We start from the raw sequence: 14,026 nt of genomic DNA on the forward strand, positions 1-14,026 counted from the left end.
AAATAGCTCTGAGTGGTGTGTGAAAGGCAAAACTTTTGCCATTTAGTCCATGCCAGGGATCTGTCTGACAGTCCCACACCAGGAACTGTTTGTCCCAGCAAACATTTTCCAGCTTGGTTCTGTGTCCTTGGATATGTTCTGCCTGTGTTTGTAGCCCCCTTCCAGCATGTTTGAGCTTGACCACCCTGATGTTAGGAAGGAATTGTTCCCTGTGAGGGTGGGAGGCCCTGGCACAGGGTACCCAGAGCAGCTGTGGCTGCCCCTGGATCCCTGCAAGTGTCCAAGGACGGGCTGGATGGGGCTTGGAGCAGCCTGGGATAGTGAAAGGTGTCCCATGGAATGTGATGGACTTTGAGGTCCTTTCCAACCCATTCTGTGGTTCTGTGAATATGAGACCAGGATAAAGTGCAGCCCATGCCTTTATCTTGGCCTCTTCTTGACTGGGTGTGAAGCTTTAAAGGCATTTTCCATGCTGGATTCTTCAAACACTGGGCAGGTGTTGAAAGACACAAGGAGAACTCTGCCTGAAGTCACCACCACTTGCTTTTTGTGTGATGTCCCAGTGAGAAAACCAAGGTGCAAAGGGGAGAGGCACCTGCTGGAGAAGTGTGTTAAAAACCAGAAAGGTTCTGGGGCTTTGGAGCAGAGTTTCTTTTTTTGTAGAGAAGCACAAGTCCCTGCAGTGCTGGCTCCAGATGGCCACCCCACCCTGCTCTGTCCTCTGAGGAGTGCAGGCTCTTCAAGGCAGACCACAGACCCTCACTTAAAAAGAAATTCCTTAATTGGCTTAAAGACAGAGAAATGAAAACAACAAGTAGAGATTCCTCTTCATCCAGCCTGCTTTCCTCAGGGGTTGCTTTTGAAGTGACTGTTCAAACATAGCTCAGGTGTGGGGAGCTAAGTGGATGGAAACAAGTGTCCTTTGGTCCCACGAGTCCACCCTCCTTGCTGAAGCTGTCCCAACTCCTCAGATGAGAGAGAAGTTTAATGAGTTCAGCTTCTTGCTCCTTTCCTTGCCTCCTCCCCTCCCTGCTGAGAGCAGGTAAGGCTGTCTTGTGAAACAGCCGTGGCTATCAGCCCCAGCAGTGCTTCCCTTCCTTCCCATTTCCCAGCTGAAAGGCCTCCCTGCCTGCATCCTGCATCCTACACCCCTGTGCTTCCTTCAGAGAGCAGCCTGTGCTACCCTTGAGCCCATTTCAAATGGAACCTGGAGAGAGTGGATCCACACTTATTCCAAGGATCTCCATGCCCACATCTGTGAGCTCCTCCTGTGGTCCCCTGGCAGCTGGGGTGAGGGACACATCAGCAGGTTTCCCTTGGCATCCTTTTCTCTCCCAAGAGAAGCTGTGCTCCTGTGTTGTGGGATCTTTATCCAGCTGTGCTCACCCAACTCGAGCACAGAGCTTTTGTTGGTGGTACTGGGGTGATGGAAGCTCCTGGTTAGATCCTGGCACTGGTCTTGTCCTGAAGATTTGGCCCTCATCCTGTTCAGGGGGTGGCAGCTGTCCTAGCAAGGGCACAGCAGTCCTGGTGTCTCCTGGGCTGGTATAAACCCCCTCACTAGCACTGAAGGACCTGCTGTGATGTAGGTGAGCTGGCAACTCGTTCACTGGGGTGATGTTTGCAGGCAGAGCTGGCTCTGCTCCTCTGGGGCCAGGCACTGGTGCCTGGGTGCTCAGAGGTCCTGGCATCCTTCTGGATCTCAGGATCAGATTCCCCCCACACATACACACACCCTTTACTAGCTGTAATAAACCATATGCCCTGTTATTTAAATAGAATAAATTTAAAAATGGAAAAGCCTCCAGGAGCATCTGGAAGTTTAGCACCTGTGGAAAATCAGCAGCTGAAGGAGCTGTATGTGAAGTGAGAGTGGGGAGAGGAGCCTATAAAGGGCTCAGTGGAAAAAGAGGAGTGTCTGGAAGTCTTTCATCTTCCCATTGCAGTGTTCAGATGAGACTCCAGCTGCTTTCTATTCTGGGATGCAGGGAAGTGTGTGCTCCTACTCATGGCTATTGCAGCTCAGGAAGCAGCTCTGGATTGACCCCAAGGTTGGGAAATCATTCTGCTGTACAGTGAGAGGAATTCAGATGCTGAAGGTGCATTGCCAGGGCTTGAGAGATTCACATTTCATTTCTGAATTTGTCTTAGACTTAGTGGTCTGTCAGTGCTTTGGCTGCTGTCTAGTCCCCATGGAAGAATCCAAGGCTCTCTAAAACACCACTGTTTGCTGCAGGCACAGAGCTGCACAGAGAAGTCTGTACAGGTGTGAAGCCATATTCCTTTTGGGTGCTGATGGTCTTTCTTAGGTTGCAGTGGGAAAAACAGTCCCAGTTCTGTCTGGAACCCCACCAGGTACTTTGTGGAAAAAGGGAATGTGGCAGCCAGACAGGTGTTGCAAGCTGAGGAGGACGCAGCCATCTCTCTGTATTCACTGGAGACCAAATGGACACTGGAATTCCTTTGCTTCAGGAGGGGCTTCTCCCTGTTCTCTCCTGGCCAATTCACACAACTGGAATTCCAGATTGTCCTTGTTTCAGGTTCCTTAAAAGTTAAGAATTTTATTTCCTGTCCTTCTGTACAGTGAACTCTTCACACTCAACAAGAATTCACTTATGAGCTCAAGATGCAGATATGAACATCCCACTTGTGCTGCATTGCCCTAACCCCATGTCCCATCCCAGACACTTCTGCCCAAACCTTCAACCCCTTTTGGAGGCTGAAGGGCCAAGGCATGACCCCTCTGGAGCAGGGGACACTGAGAGGTGGCAGTTAGCAGCCCTGAGAGGGGGGATGAGCAGTGCTGGCTGGCTGGCTCACACAGTGCTCACCAGCCTCCCAGGTGGGCAGGCAGAGATCTCCTGCAGCCTGGTTCTCTTGAGCTGCTGATGGTTTTCCCCCCAGGAGTGATGCATATCCCACTTGACTGCCAGGCCCTCCCCTCTCCTGGTGTGGTTCACCAGCTTTGACAGGAAGGGCCAACCCCGCTGCAGGCTCTCAGCATTTGTCACAATAAATTCCTTCTTCTCCTGCTGCATGGGGGAGATGCTGCTCCCTGTGCCCTGAGTCTGAGCAGCACCTGAGGCTGCTTTCCCCCTTCTTGCTCTTCTTCCCTCCAAGCCTGCAAGGAGAGCAGAGCCTGCTGCAGCTGGCAACAGGCTCCCCAAAGCTTGCCTGATGCAGCAACGAGTTTTGTGTGCTCTTGCATTCAGCTGCTTGACCTGACGTGACATGGGGCAGGGAGCAGAGCTGGAGAAGGTGCCAATGCTCCAGGATCAGGAGAGGCAGGAGCAAGAGCCATCTGTGAGGCTGGGGGTGTCTGCTGCTGTCTGGGGTGGCCCCTCTCCAGCACAGGTCAGTACAGTGGGAGGGCCTGGCTCCAGCACAGCAGCTGCACCAGGCCTTGGTGTGTCTTTTCCAGCAGCTGGCAGGGAGTGTGAGTGCACTGGAAGTTGTGTGTGGAGCCAGGAACTCAGTGGAGAGTGTGAGTGTGAGTGTGTGTGTACAAACTGCAGTACCCAGTTCAGCAGGGACTCTGCTCTGGGTAGCTTTGGACAGGCTTCCTGATGTAGGAGGGGGGGCATTCAGGTTTGCCCTCTGCCTTCTGGCCTTCTGTCACCACAGGAGCTGGTGCCATGCCCAGGCAAGTGGATCAGGGTGTGCTGGTGGTGGCAGTGGCTGTGGGGGACCCTCCATCCTCCCTGCAGTGGCTTCATTGCTGTGCCCTGATCAGCCACACTCTGAACTCCAGGGGTGCTGGGAGCTGCCAGAGTTCTCTCTCTTCCTCTGGCCCCTGGCAGTCTGTCTTTCTCTCTGCAGATCAGTGCAAAGCTTGTTGGCTGAGATGTTAATGGTGAGCTGCTTTCCTGAGGTCCAGGACTGGCTTAGCTCTTCATTAAGGCCTGTTAATCATGCTGGGGAGCTGACAGCTGCTGGCCATGGAGCTCAGTGCCCTGCTGCATCCCAGCTCTCTGGGATGGTGCTGCCCAGGGTGCCCCAGTGCCACTGGCAGCCCTGGGAAGGGCACTGCCTGCTCTGGCATGGGACACTGCAACTGCAGAGCTTGGCTTGAGAACTTTCCTCGTTTGCAGGAAGAGTTCCCAGCAGCAGCTCTGCCAGGAGCTGGGATGGTGGCCAAGTTCAAACCCTAGGAGAGGAGGAAGAGGAGGCTGGGGGCTCTGCTTCCACCTGCCAGGCTGCAGCCCTGCTCTCCTTGGTCTCAGACCTCGTGGCTACATGAGTCTTTCTCTCTCCCTCCTTCCCAAATGATACCAAGCTCTTATTACTGTGGGTTTTTGTCTTAATTGCACCCTGGAGCTATGCTTTGATTTATTTTATCAGGGAGAACTTAGGGGAAAAGATGGTTGTTTCTGAAGCAAATAGCAGCCTGGCCAATGTAGGGCTGGTGGGACAAAAGGAGAGGGGGGCTTGGCAGTGCCCTCCCAGCCCTTCCTGTGGCTGTGCCACGGTGGCTGCAGCACCCCAGAACCCCCAGGGGGCTGTGAGAGGGGCAGGCAGCCCCCTCCACACTCGTGGGGCATCCCCCAGAGCACAGGCCTCAAAGGCAGCAAAGGGCTTTGAATTTCCTTCTCCTGCTGGGGGATTTGATTTACTCTCTGAAGGTACAGGGGGTGCTCTGGAGCTGAGCTGGTGGTGCTGGCTGTGAGAGGGGGTGGGGAGAGTGGAGCTGCTCACAGAGCATCACCTGCAGCTCCTCAAACCTGTACCATGCCTCACTCTCCAGACATGAGACACCCAAGGAGATGTCCTCCACTCCATTCCCTCATGCCTTCCATCTGAAACCTTTCCATTCTGAGCTCTTCTGGCCATCCCTCCTGCTTCTCCTGCTCAAGATTCTGTTTGGTTTTTAATTAAAACCTGCCATGATTTGAAATGAATTAGTGTAGCAGCAGTATTAAAGAACATCATCTTCCCAGCTGTTCCTCCCCAGCATCTTGCTAGTCCTAGAGCAGATGTCCTGCTCATAAATCCTCTCCTTGCTGTTCTTTATACTCCCTGATTTCTGTACATCTTACACTGCCCTAACACCACAGGAGGCTTGGAGACCTGTGTTCCCATCCCTGTGTGATGTGACCTGCTCACATGTTCAGTGCTTCCTCTGTTTTAGGTGGTCACAAAGTTTGCTGGACAAGTTTATTTTACATGGGAAACTTTCTGCTCAGACCACAGATGGAGTGTAGTTATAAAAACCATACAGGATAGCTGATCCAATTATTACCAGGCTTTCTAAAAAACAAAAATACATTTCTCAAAGTGTTTTTTTGCTCCAAGTGTGCAAGAAGCTGAAGCTCCAAGTATCCAATAGAAATTGGGGCCATCAGTCTTCAAGGATTCAGGCCTTTTATTGACAAAAAAAAAAAAAAAAGATAAAATTGTTGAATTCTTGTATTGCATTTGCTGGAGGACTGTGGGCTTTTTTCCCCTGAAAAAGCAGCTTTTTTGGGGAGCTGCAGGCATGCTGAAGCACTCACTGATGTTTTGGCAGACTAGATGTCCTTTGTGCTTTCTACACCCAAGTTACATCAATTTCATGCCACTGTGACAAACCCCTATAAAACTGCTGTACCTCCTTTCTGTATTTGCTCTTGAGAGGGTTTAAATATCCATTTAATGTCGATTTTGGTCAAAGTCAGTTTTGTGTAGTCAAAGCAAGGCTGTTCAGTTCATCACCTCCTCAAGCCAAATCAATGTGTTGATGGCCATGGAACGGTGCTGGCCCGAGTTAAGGACACAAATTTTCTGCCCCTGCTATAATATTTGGGTGCAAATGGAGCTTGGTATTTTTTGTTTTTAATTTCCCCAGGCACACGAAGGACTGGGGAAATTAGGTACAGAAAAGGTAAATAAAGTCATTGAGTAAGAGGAATGATGGCAGCAGTAGCGCTGTGCTAAATTGGTTTCTTTGAAGTAAAGTCTGATTGCAGCTGCAGAAATTTCCCCTGCTTGCATGCAGGGAGGCAAGATGAGGTTATTAATTATAACAACAGGCTGGAATTGATCTTAATGAGAAACAGTGCAGCTTGGGAGGAGCTGAGGCTGTGCTGGTGTCTGTCTCCAGGGCTGGGGCTCCAGAAGGACCTTCCTGGGCCATTCTCCTGCCAGCTCCAGAGCCTGTCCCATGAGGATCCTGTGCTACTGAGTCCCTCTGTCGTGGGTTTGAACAGGTCACATTGCTGTTGGCCATCTCATCTGGGCCCTGCATCTCAATAACCTTGGACAGGTGCAGGAGGTGCTGCTGTAGGGTGAGAGATCTCATCAAAAGCTCCTGAATCCAGAGCCTGCAAAGCTTTCGAGCAAAGCTGGAACTTGGACTTTGCTGACCTTGGAATACTCAGTCTGCCTCCTCCTTTTGTATCCCCAGGGATTGTAATTGTTGCCCTGGCAGACATGTGGGAAACCTGCTCATTAGCTGAGGAGCCTTTGGGAATGCTCTTGTCCCAGCGTGCCCGTGCTTTGCCAGCCAAACTGGTTTTCTTCTGAGAGCTCCTTTCTTACAACACTGCAGCAATTAAGGTGTATTAAAGGCTCATCATGCCCAGCCTGTTTTTCTCACAAGACAAGCCTTCCAGATTCTGATTCTGCTTTGATGAAGAATGATGAAAGTCTCTTGTCTCCTGTCCATCAGTTTAGGGTAACTCTCCCTGTGTGTCCCCAGGCTTGGAGAGAAGGCACACTCCTTCCAGGTGTGTGTCACTTGGCACTCCTGCAGCAGCTCCAGTAACTGCAGATGGGCAGATCCAAAGACTCTGCCCCTTCCCTCCCTTTTCCTGAGCAAAACCCAGGGATTTCAGCCACGAAGAGGACTCTGCAAGCCATGACAGTCTCCTCAATTTCCTTTCCCCATTAAAGCCAGACTTTGGTGTGTGTCACAGGAGCTTTTAGGGTGCCCCTGTCCCAGCTGTGCTCCTGCCCTCCTCCCACCACACTCTGAGCACATTTCTTGGTGTCTCTTTGTGGCTGGTGGAGGACAGAGGAGTGTTCTCTGTCCCACTTGTACCCCTTGCCAGCACTGGTATTTACAGAGCATTGCCCTGGAATTGCCCAGTGCTCTCAGGGGTGCACAGGGAGGGATTGTTGGGGTATCTGTGCAGGGCCAGGAGTTGGACCCATGATCCTTCTGGTCCCTTCCAGCTCAGGACATTCTGAAGTGATTCTCTGAAGTGATTCTATGAAGTCCTTTCTTGCCTGTCCCACAGCAAGATGTCCCCTCTCACCCTCACATCTGACGGACAATCCCAGTTTTTGGGGAGGTGACAAGAGAGTAAATTGCAGGGACAGCTGCAGTTTGAGAGTGTGTTCTGTGGCTTTGTTGGCTGCCAGAAAACTCCTGTGCTGAGTGCACCCTGTACAGCTGGGCCAGTGTTTTTTCTCTCAGACCTCTCATTAGCAGAGATCAGCTTTCCCCTGGGAACTTCTCATTAAAACTCCCAGCCTCTTCTCTCCCTGGCTGTTGGAGCACATCTGAGCTGCTGGAGCTGTGTCCAGTGTGGGAAAAGAAGAAACTCAATAAAACTGTGCTAGAACCATCTGGAGGTTTTGTGCCATGGGACCAAGAAATTCCCAGGAACTGGAGTGCATCATCAGCTTGGGAAACTCTTTGTGTCTGTCTGAGCCTCTTGGCACCTCTAGGGAGGGTTGTGTGGTGTTGCTGGGACTTTTATGGCCCCATTTATCATCAAGTGCTCACCCTTGCATGGTTTCCTGCTGCAGAATGAGACCTTTTTTTTCCCCTCCCTTCTGCTTTGATGAGGGATTTTTGCCTGCCACCATTGCTTTATTAAACAGGACAATTCCAGTTGTCCTGTTTCAATTGACTGCAGGTTATCACCAGTAGAAAATGCCATTTTCTGCATAAATGTGATTGTCCTGCTCCAGTGAATGGTCAGGAGCACTGATACCTCCAGAAGGAAGGGATGTCCTGGCCACAGGAGAGTTTGTCATGGAAGGGGACCAGGCTGGTGCCTTGGCTGATTTTCCATCTCTGACCTAAGCTCTGTTTCTGGGAACTCCTTGACAGTTTGTCCTGGATTGACATCAAAGAACGAGAGCTGATATAAATATATGATAAAGCTCTGGAGTGCTCAAAAATTAATATTTCAGGATCAAGAAGTCTTTATTTCCTCAAGTGCTCCAACAAAAGGAGGAATTTGTGTAGTTGTAGTTGTTGTGGTTCCCTTCCACCAACTGAAGGGACAAAGGGAGCTCAGAGCAAAGCCCCAGCTCTGGTCCTGGCTGAAGGGGATGCCTGGTGTCAGAGGCTGCATAAAGAACATGGTGACCTTTTTGGAGCTGTTTTTGGTGTTGGGGTGTTTTGGTGATCAGGGTGCTGGAGTGTGAGTGCTGCAAGGAGAGAGGGAGGGAGCTGGGCTCAGTCAGGAATTCAACCCAAGTTGCCTTGCTGGAGTGAGTCCAGAGGAGGCCCCTGAGTTGGTCACTTAGAGCTGGAGCCCCTCTGCTCTGGAGCCAGGCTGGGAGAGCTGGGGGTGCTCACCTGGACAGGAGCAGCTCCAGGGACACCTCAGAGCCCCTTGCAGGGCCTAAAGGGGCTCCAGGAGAGCTGGAGAGGGACTGGGGACAAGGCATGGAGGGGCAGGACACAGGGAATGGCTGCCACTGCCAGAGGGCAGGGCTGGATGGGATATTGGGAATTAGGAATTGTTCCCTGTGAGGGTGGGCAGGCCCTGGCACAGGGTGCCCAGAGCAGCTGGGGCTGCCCCTGGATCCCTGGCAGTGCCCAAGGCCAGGCTGGGCAGGGCTTGGAGCAGCCTGGGACAGTGGGATGTGTCCCTGCTCATGGCAGGGGCTGGAACAAGTTTGGTCCCTTCCAGCTCAAGCTATTCCATTATTCCTTGATTAGTTCCAGCTGGAGAGAAAGCATTGAAGGAGCTGTAGCAGGACCTGCAGACATCATCCAGAGGTCAGAGCCAGGCTCTTCACAGCAGCACATGGTGGGAGGGCAGGAAACAGCAAACATAGGATGAAACAGGAGAGTTTCAGACTGGGTATAAGGAGAAGCATTTCTGCCCCAGGACAGTCAGTTAGTTGAGGTTGCTGCCCAGAGAGGTTGTGAAGTCTCCATCCTTGGAGGTTTTCAAGAACAGAATGTCTAAACCTGCTGCAATCCCTTTAAGAAATTCAGCTTGAAGCAGGAGTTTGAGCTGGAGACCACCCTGAGGTCTCCTGTGCCCTGTTGACTCTGGGATCCTCCATGCCTGCTCTTGTGGAAGTGGGGTGCTGCTTCAGCACACACATGGGGAGCCTCTGGTTTTTAGGAGTGTTTATGCCATTGCAGTGGGACCTGGCACTGCCTCACATGGATACAGTGCTCCAGAAAGTGTGGCTGAGATTGGGGGGGCTTTGCTGTCTCTGCCCTTGCTCAGCAGATCTGGGAGAAAAGGGCAAAGAGACAGGTCCCTTCTGGTGCTTTATTTTTGTCCATGTCTCTTCAACACAAAATATCCTGAGTTGGAAGGGTTCTGGAAGGCTGGGGTGAAGGTCACTGGTATTAAAGCCTGGTTTATTTTCTTATTTCAATTTGGAAGTACTTATGCAACCTGCCCTGTTTGGATGATGCCAGCACCGAGCTGGCGACATTTTCCCTTACAACCTCAGGGGTTCAGAAGTGTGAATCAGAGGCTGTTTGTCTCCACTGATGCTTCTATAGAAACTTGTACCAAGTGGAAAGTCCCAGCTCCCCGTGTTTCTGTGTTGCTCTGCCAGTATATCTGCTGCAACCTTCCAGGTCCAGCCTCCCAGCCCCTGCCTGGCTCTGCAAGAGTGAGTCAGCTCAGCCAACAGCATCTCCTCACCCGGGCTTCATGATCCCAAGCCACGTGTGCTCCTAACAGTGCACTGCCAGAGGGATTCTGAGTGCTTCCTGACCTCCTGCACCCCTTCCTGGTGGGCACAGGTGCCTGCTGCTCCTGCTGGCTCTGGAGATGTGGTAGGTCTGTGTGGGAGAAGGCTCAGCAGTGCTCTCTTAGGTCAGGGTCCGCAGTGCTACTGAAAGAAAATTAAATGGGAAATATTAAATAGAAAGCATGGGGTTGAGGGGAAGGGATTCACAGCTCACAGACATCGAGGCAGGATTTGTTTAGGGGTTTTTGGTAATTTTTCTTTTCTTTTCTTCCACAAAATTCAAGTGCTTTTTCTTGTATTTGTCAGTGAGGATTTTGCTGGGATGCATTGTGTGTCAGAGAGCTTGGGGTTTGTGTTGCTGACGAGAACAATTGATTTTTATTTATTTGTTTATTTACTGCGGGAGAGAAACGAAGCCATAAGTTTTAAGACTTTAGCTGCTCTGGAGGAATTTTATTTAGAGAAACAGCCTGATTGTGTTGCTGTGTGTGATTGACACAAGCTCCTCTAATCCTGTTGTCAGTGTGGGCTCTGCAGCAGAGCCCTGGGATCTCTCACTCCAGTGCCCAGGTCACCTCAAGGTGTTCTCTGGCAGTCCAGAGTGCTTCTGTCCAGGGCTGGGTGCCATCTCCTGCCCTGGAGCTCAGCTGCACGTCCCACAGCCCTGGTACACCACCAGCTCCCTGCCAGCAGGAAAGATGCGAACTGCAGGTTTTTGGGCTCTTCCCAGTTTCCCACCCTGCTTTGTTCCTTCCTATTTTGCCCTGCTTCAGAGATGACTTGGGTCCCAGAGGATGCCCAAAGGTGGTGGCCATCCCTGGGCAGTTTGGTGGCTGTGTAGGAGCCAGGGCTCTGCAGCAGCTGGACACACAGTGCTCAGCAAACTCAGCACTCAGCAGAGCCCGGGCCGGGGATATCACTGCCCTGAAGTGGTTTTGGAAGGTGACCAGCTGGAACCTTTTAATCCCTGGAGCAGTGAGGTTCCCTGGGACCTGATCAGTGTGCTGAAAGCTGCCTGCTTGCTAGAGTACTTTCTATATTATTTTTTAAGCATGATAATTACACTGCTGTGATTGCCAAGGTAGGGGCACGCCTGCCAATACAGTGGTGCCTCCTGCCAGCTGATGTCTCCTGCCTTGCTTGGGGAGAGCTGCTGTGGTGGGAAGCACAGCCATGTGGATCCATCCCCATCCATGCTGCTGGAGGTGTGGGGTTGTAGCCTGTTACCCTGTCCCTGGACCCCAAGGTGCCCTTTTTGTGGGCACCCCAAAAGAGCCTCCAGCAGCTGCGTGCTGCCCGGCTGTGGAGTGGAGCCCTGTGTCACCTGTGAAGTGTCCCCCAGGAAAGCCCTCCCGTGGGTGGGTGCTGCCAGGTCCCTGGTTTCAGAGGAGCTCCTCTCCCCCAGGAAGGTGGCAGGCAATGTTTATCTCAGTTGTGTTTGCTGGGGCTGGAGAGTGACTGTGTTAACACGCAGCAGATGGGCCTGGTGAATAGGTGCTGGAGATAACCCTGTTTCCTCATGCAGCCTTGTTGCCTGCTGGGAAAGGAGCCAGCCAGGCTGTTTAAGGAGAAGTGTGGAGCTTGGACAGGCTGAGGATGGATTTCTCCTTCAGCTGGTTCAGTTTTGGGAGGAAGTTGTTGCTGTGGGACAGAGGCTGCTGCCACAATCCACCACGTTCTGGTAGGGGTTGGACCATGTAAAGGCAGGTTCCAGCCTGGTGCCCACTGGGATCTTTGGACCCTAAATTTAATTCTATATCAGGCAGGGACTGGAATTGTCCATCAGTCCTAGGCAGGGGTGTGGGGAAAGCAGGCTGCAGGCTGGTGTCCTGCCAGTTGCCAAGGCTGGGGGGGGATTAGTGGCTGGAACCCAGAACTGTGGGGCACAGCTGAAGGTGTCCCCTGTCCTCTGCCATGCTGTGTGCCTCCCACTCACTTTCAGGGAAAACTGTGTGGCTGCTGGGCACCACGATGTGCAACAGAAGGCAGGGGAGTCTCCTGCCAAAGCTCGTCACACTGGTGGCCTTGCCACTGCAGGACCTTTGGGGGACGAGCTGATGGCCATTCTGGAAGGCTTTTTGGTTTTCCTGAGGAAGTCAAGTAGATGGAAATCCCAGCAGCAGCTGGACAGTGTTAGGGGCCAACTCCTGTTGCAAGGGGCGAGAAGATGGGACCAGTAGGGGGACAGTGTGATCAGAGAATGTCACAGCTCCCCAGGGCCATTCCAGGACACTTCAGTGCCCTGGCTTCCACCTCCCTCCCAGCTGCCTGGAGCCTGGATCTCCTGCCCAGCCAAGTGAAATGGTGCTGCCTTCCCTGAGCCTGCAGTTTGTTGCTGATGCCACATCAAGCAGGTCTGGGGATGTGGCTCATCCCAGTGTCCCCTCGTGTGGTACTTCTGTCTTTTAGGTTATCCTAGGTTTTCTCCTCTCTATGGGAAGGAACAGGATGATTCCTTCCACAGTCCCATGGTGGCACTGCTAGAAGCCTTTGCCTGCTGAGTGGGACCATGGGTGTGTGAGAGATGGACAGGAGGAAGATTTGTGGCTGTTTGTCCCAATCCACAGAAAGCACTGCAGCATCCACGTTTCAGGGCAGATTGATTGGAGCCAGTGCTCTCCTGCACTGTGTACACAGCATGGGGGAGGCTGGAGGTGGATGGCACAGGTTACTGACAGCCTTCCCTTGCCTTTTGCTGATGCCTGTGCTTTGATGAACCTCACCAGAAAGACAAATGGATGTAACAGGATCACGGTGCCCTTCATGGCCCCATTGGCTGCCAGAGCCGGGCAGCAGCTCCTTCCCCTCCTCTGCTTGAGCAATGATCTCCCTTTCAGATGTTGTGGACATGGTGCTGCCACAGGGGAGAGGGATGTACAGTGGCTCCCAGCTGTAGGACTTGAGGCAGAAAAATCAATGTTTATCTTTCTCTTAGCTGGGAATAACTCCAGTAAATAAACACCTTGCAGAGTTCAAACGATGCAGGTACCGTATATGAACCAGAATGAATTTTCAAGCTCTCTCTTGCAATAAAATGGATTTCTTGATTTCAGGCTTTATTTAGAGAAGCGTTTGATTTAAGAAAGGAGTTGAAGGTTATATCTGATCTCTGTGAGGTGGAGCTGCTCTTCCAGTGGCTGTGGAGCGTGGTGTGGAAATGTGGTTGGATTGCTGCTGCTGCTGGAGTGTTCCCAGGAGAGTTTCTCATGCACCAGCCAAAGGGAGGGTCACTTCCCTCCTCCCCAGGGGGGTTCTGGCTGCATCCTCTGCCCCTCCAGACCTTGCTGCTGCATTGCAGTCTGCTCAGAGCCTTGGGAAGCTGTGTGTGCAGGTGCTGCTGCTTGGGATTCTGGAGGCCAGCCAGGACCCAGTTCCTTCCACAGGCTGCACTGGCGTCTGGAGCTGTCTGTGCCTGCCCTTTATGGGATTAAACACCCTCCTCCCCTTTGTTCCAGCCACTGTGGTGCTTGAACTTGGTTGTTGTAGGGATGCTGGAGAGGGAGCCAGTGGTGAGCCCACTGAGGTGCAGCTCCCATGACTTAGGGTGCTCTTGGTCTCTGGAGGTCTGACTTTGCTCTTCCTGGGAAGAGCTGAGGGCATGGGATGGGCTTGGAGGCTTCTTCTGCACAATTGGCCCTGTCTGTGGTCTCAGGCAAGCAGAGTGGGGTGGAAGGGCTTGGAAGGGAGGGGCCTGCTCTGCTGGAGAGAGGCACAACTGACCTGGAGCTGGGGCTCAAGATTGGATTTATGACTTGGCCACCTTATCTGGGAGCAGGAGTGCGTGGAGGGAGGGTTCCAGCCTCCCCGGTGCATGCTCAGATGAGGGAGAGCTGGTTTGTCCTTGTGTGAAGGAGGAGGAAGCAGAAAACTCTGCTTTAGCCCCACCTTTGCTCTAAGCTGCAGGAAATGACCCCGAGCAGGGGACAAAGGGCTGTTCTCAGTGTGAGTGCACCACATGGCAGCCTGAAAGCACCGGGAGGGCTGCACTGGGGCAATGCTGCTCCCTGCAACCCAGGGATTGCCGTGGAGCTGCTGCTGCTGCTGCACTTTTGGAATATTGAACCTGCCTAGAAAACAGAACTGTGACTTCCTTCCCCAGGACAAGGTGGTTCTGTCGTGCATTGGACCCATTCTCCCATCAGGGTTT

At 52.4% G+C, this 14,026-nt stretch overlaps 1 protein-coding gene across 6 annotated transcripts in view; it reads left to right on the forward strand.

The window, feature by feature from the left end:
- The window catches only part of CAPN15 (calpain 15), a 56,655-nt gene that overhangs the window by 26,852 nt on the left and 15,777 nt on the right, over positions 1 to 14,026 (forward strand). Inside the window, exon 1 of one of the 6 annotated variants that reach the window (XM_071444547.1) lies at positions 9,906 to 9,964. The exons of the other annotated variants lie outside the window; for them this stretch is intronic. Within the exon in view, the coding sequence (XP_071300648.1) occupies positions 9,960 to 9,964 (5 nt within the window). The 5' untranslated portion in view covers positions 9,906 to 9,959. Of the gene's footprint in view, positions 1 to 9,905; positions 9,965 to 14,026 lie in introns of those variants that run through there. 6 annotated transcript variants of the gene reach the window in all.

The sequence above is a fragment of the Agelaius tricolor genome, unplaced genomic scaffold (assembly GCF_023055355.1).
Source record: "Agelaius tricolor isolate 1412-34295 unplaced genomic scaffold, bAgeTri1.0.p SCAF_19, whole genome shotgun sequence".
In the NCBI taxonomy this organism is placed as follows: domain Eukaryota; kingdom Metazoa; phylum Chordata; class Aves; order Passeriformes; family Icteridae; genus Agelaius; species Agelaius tricolor.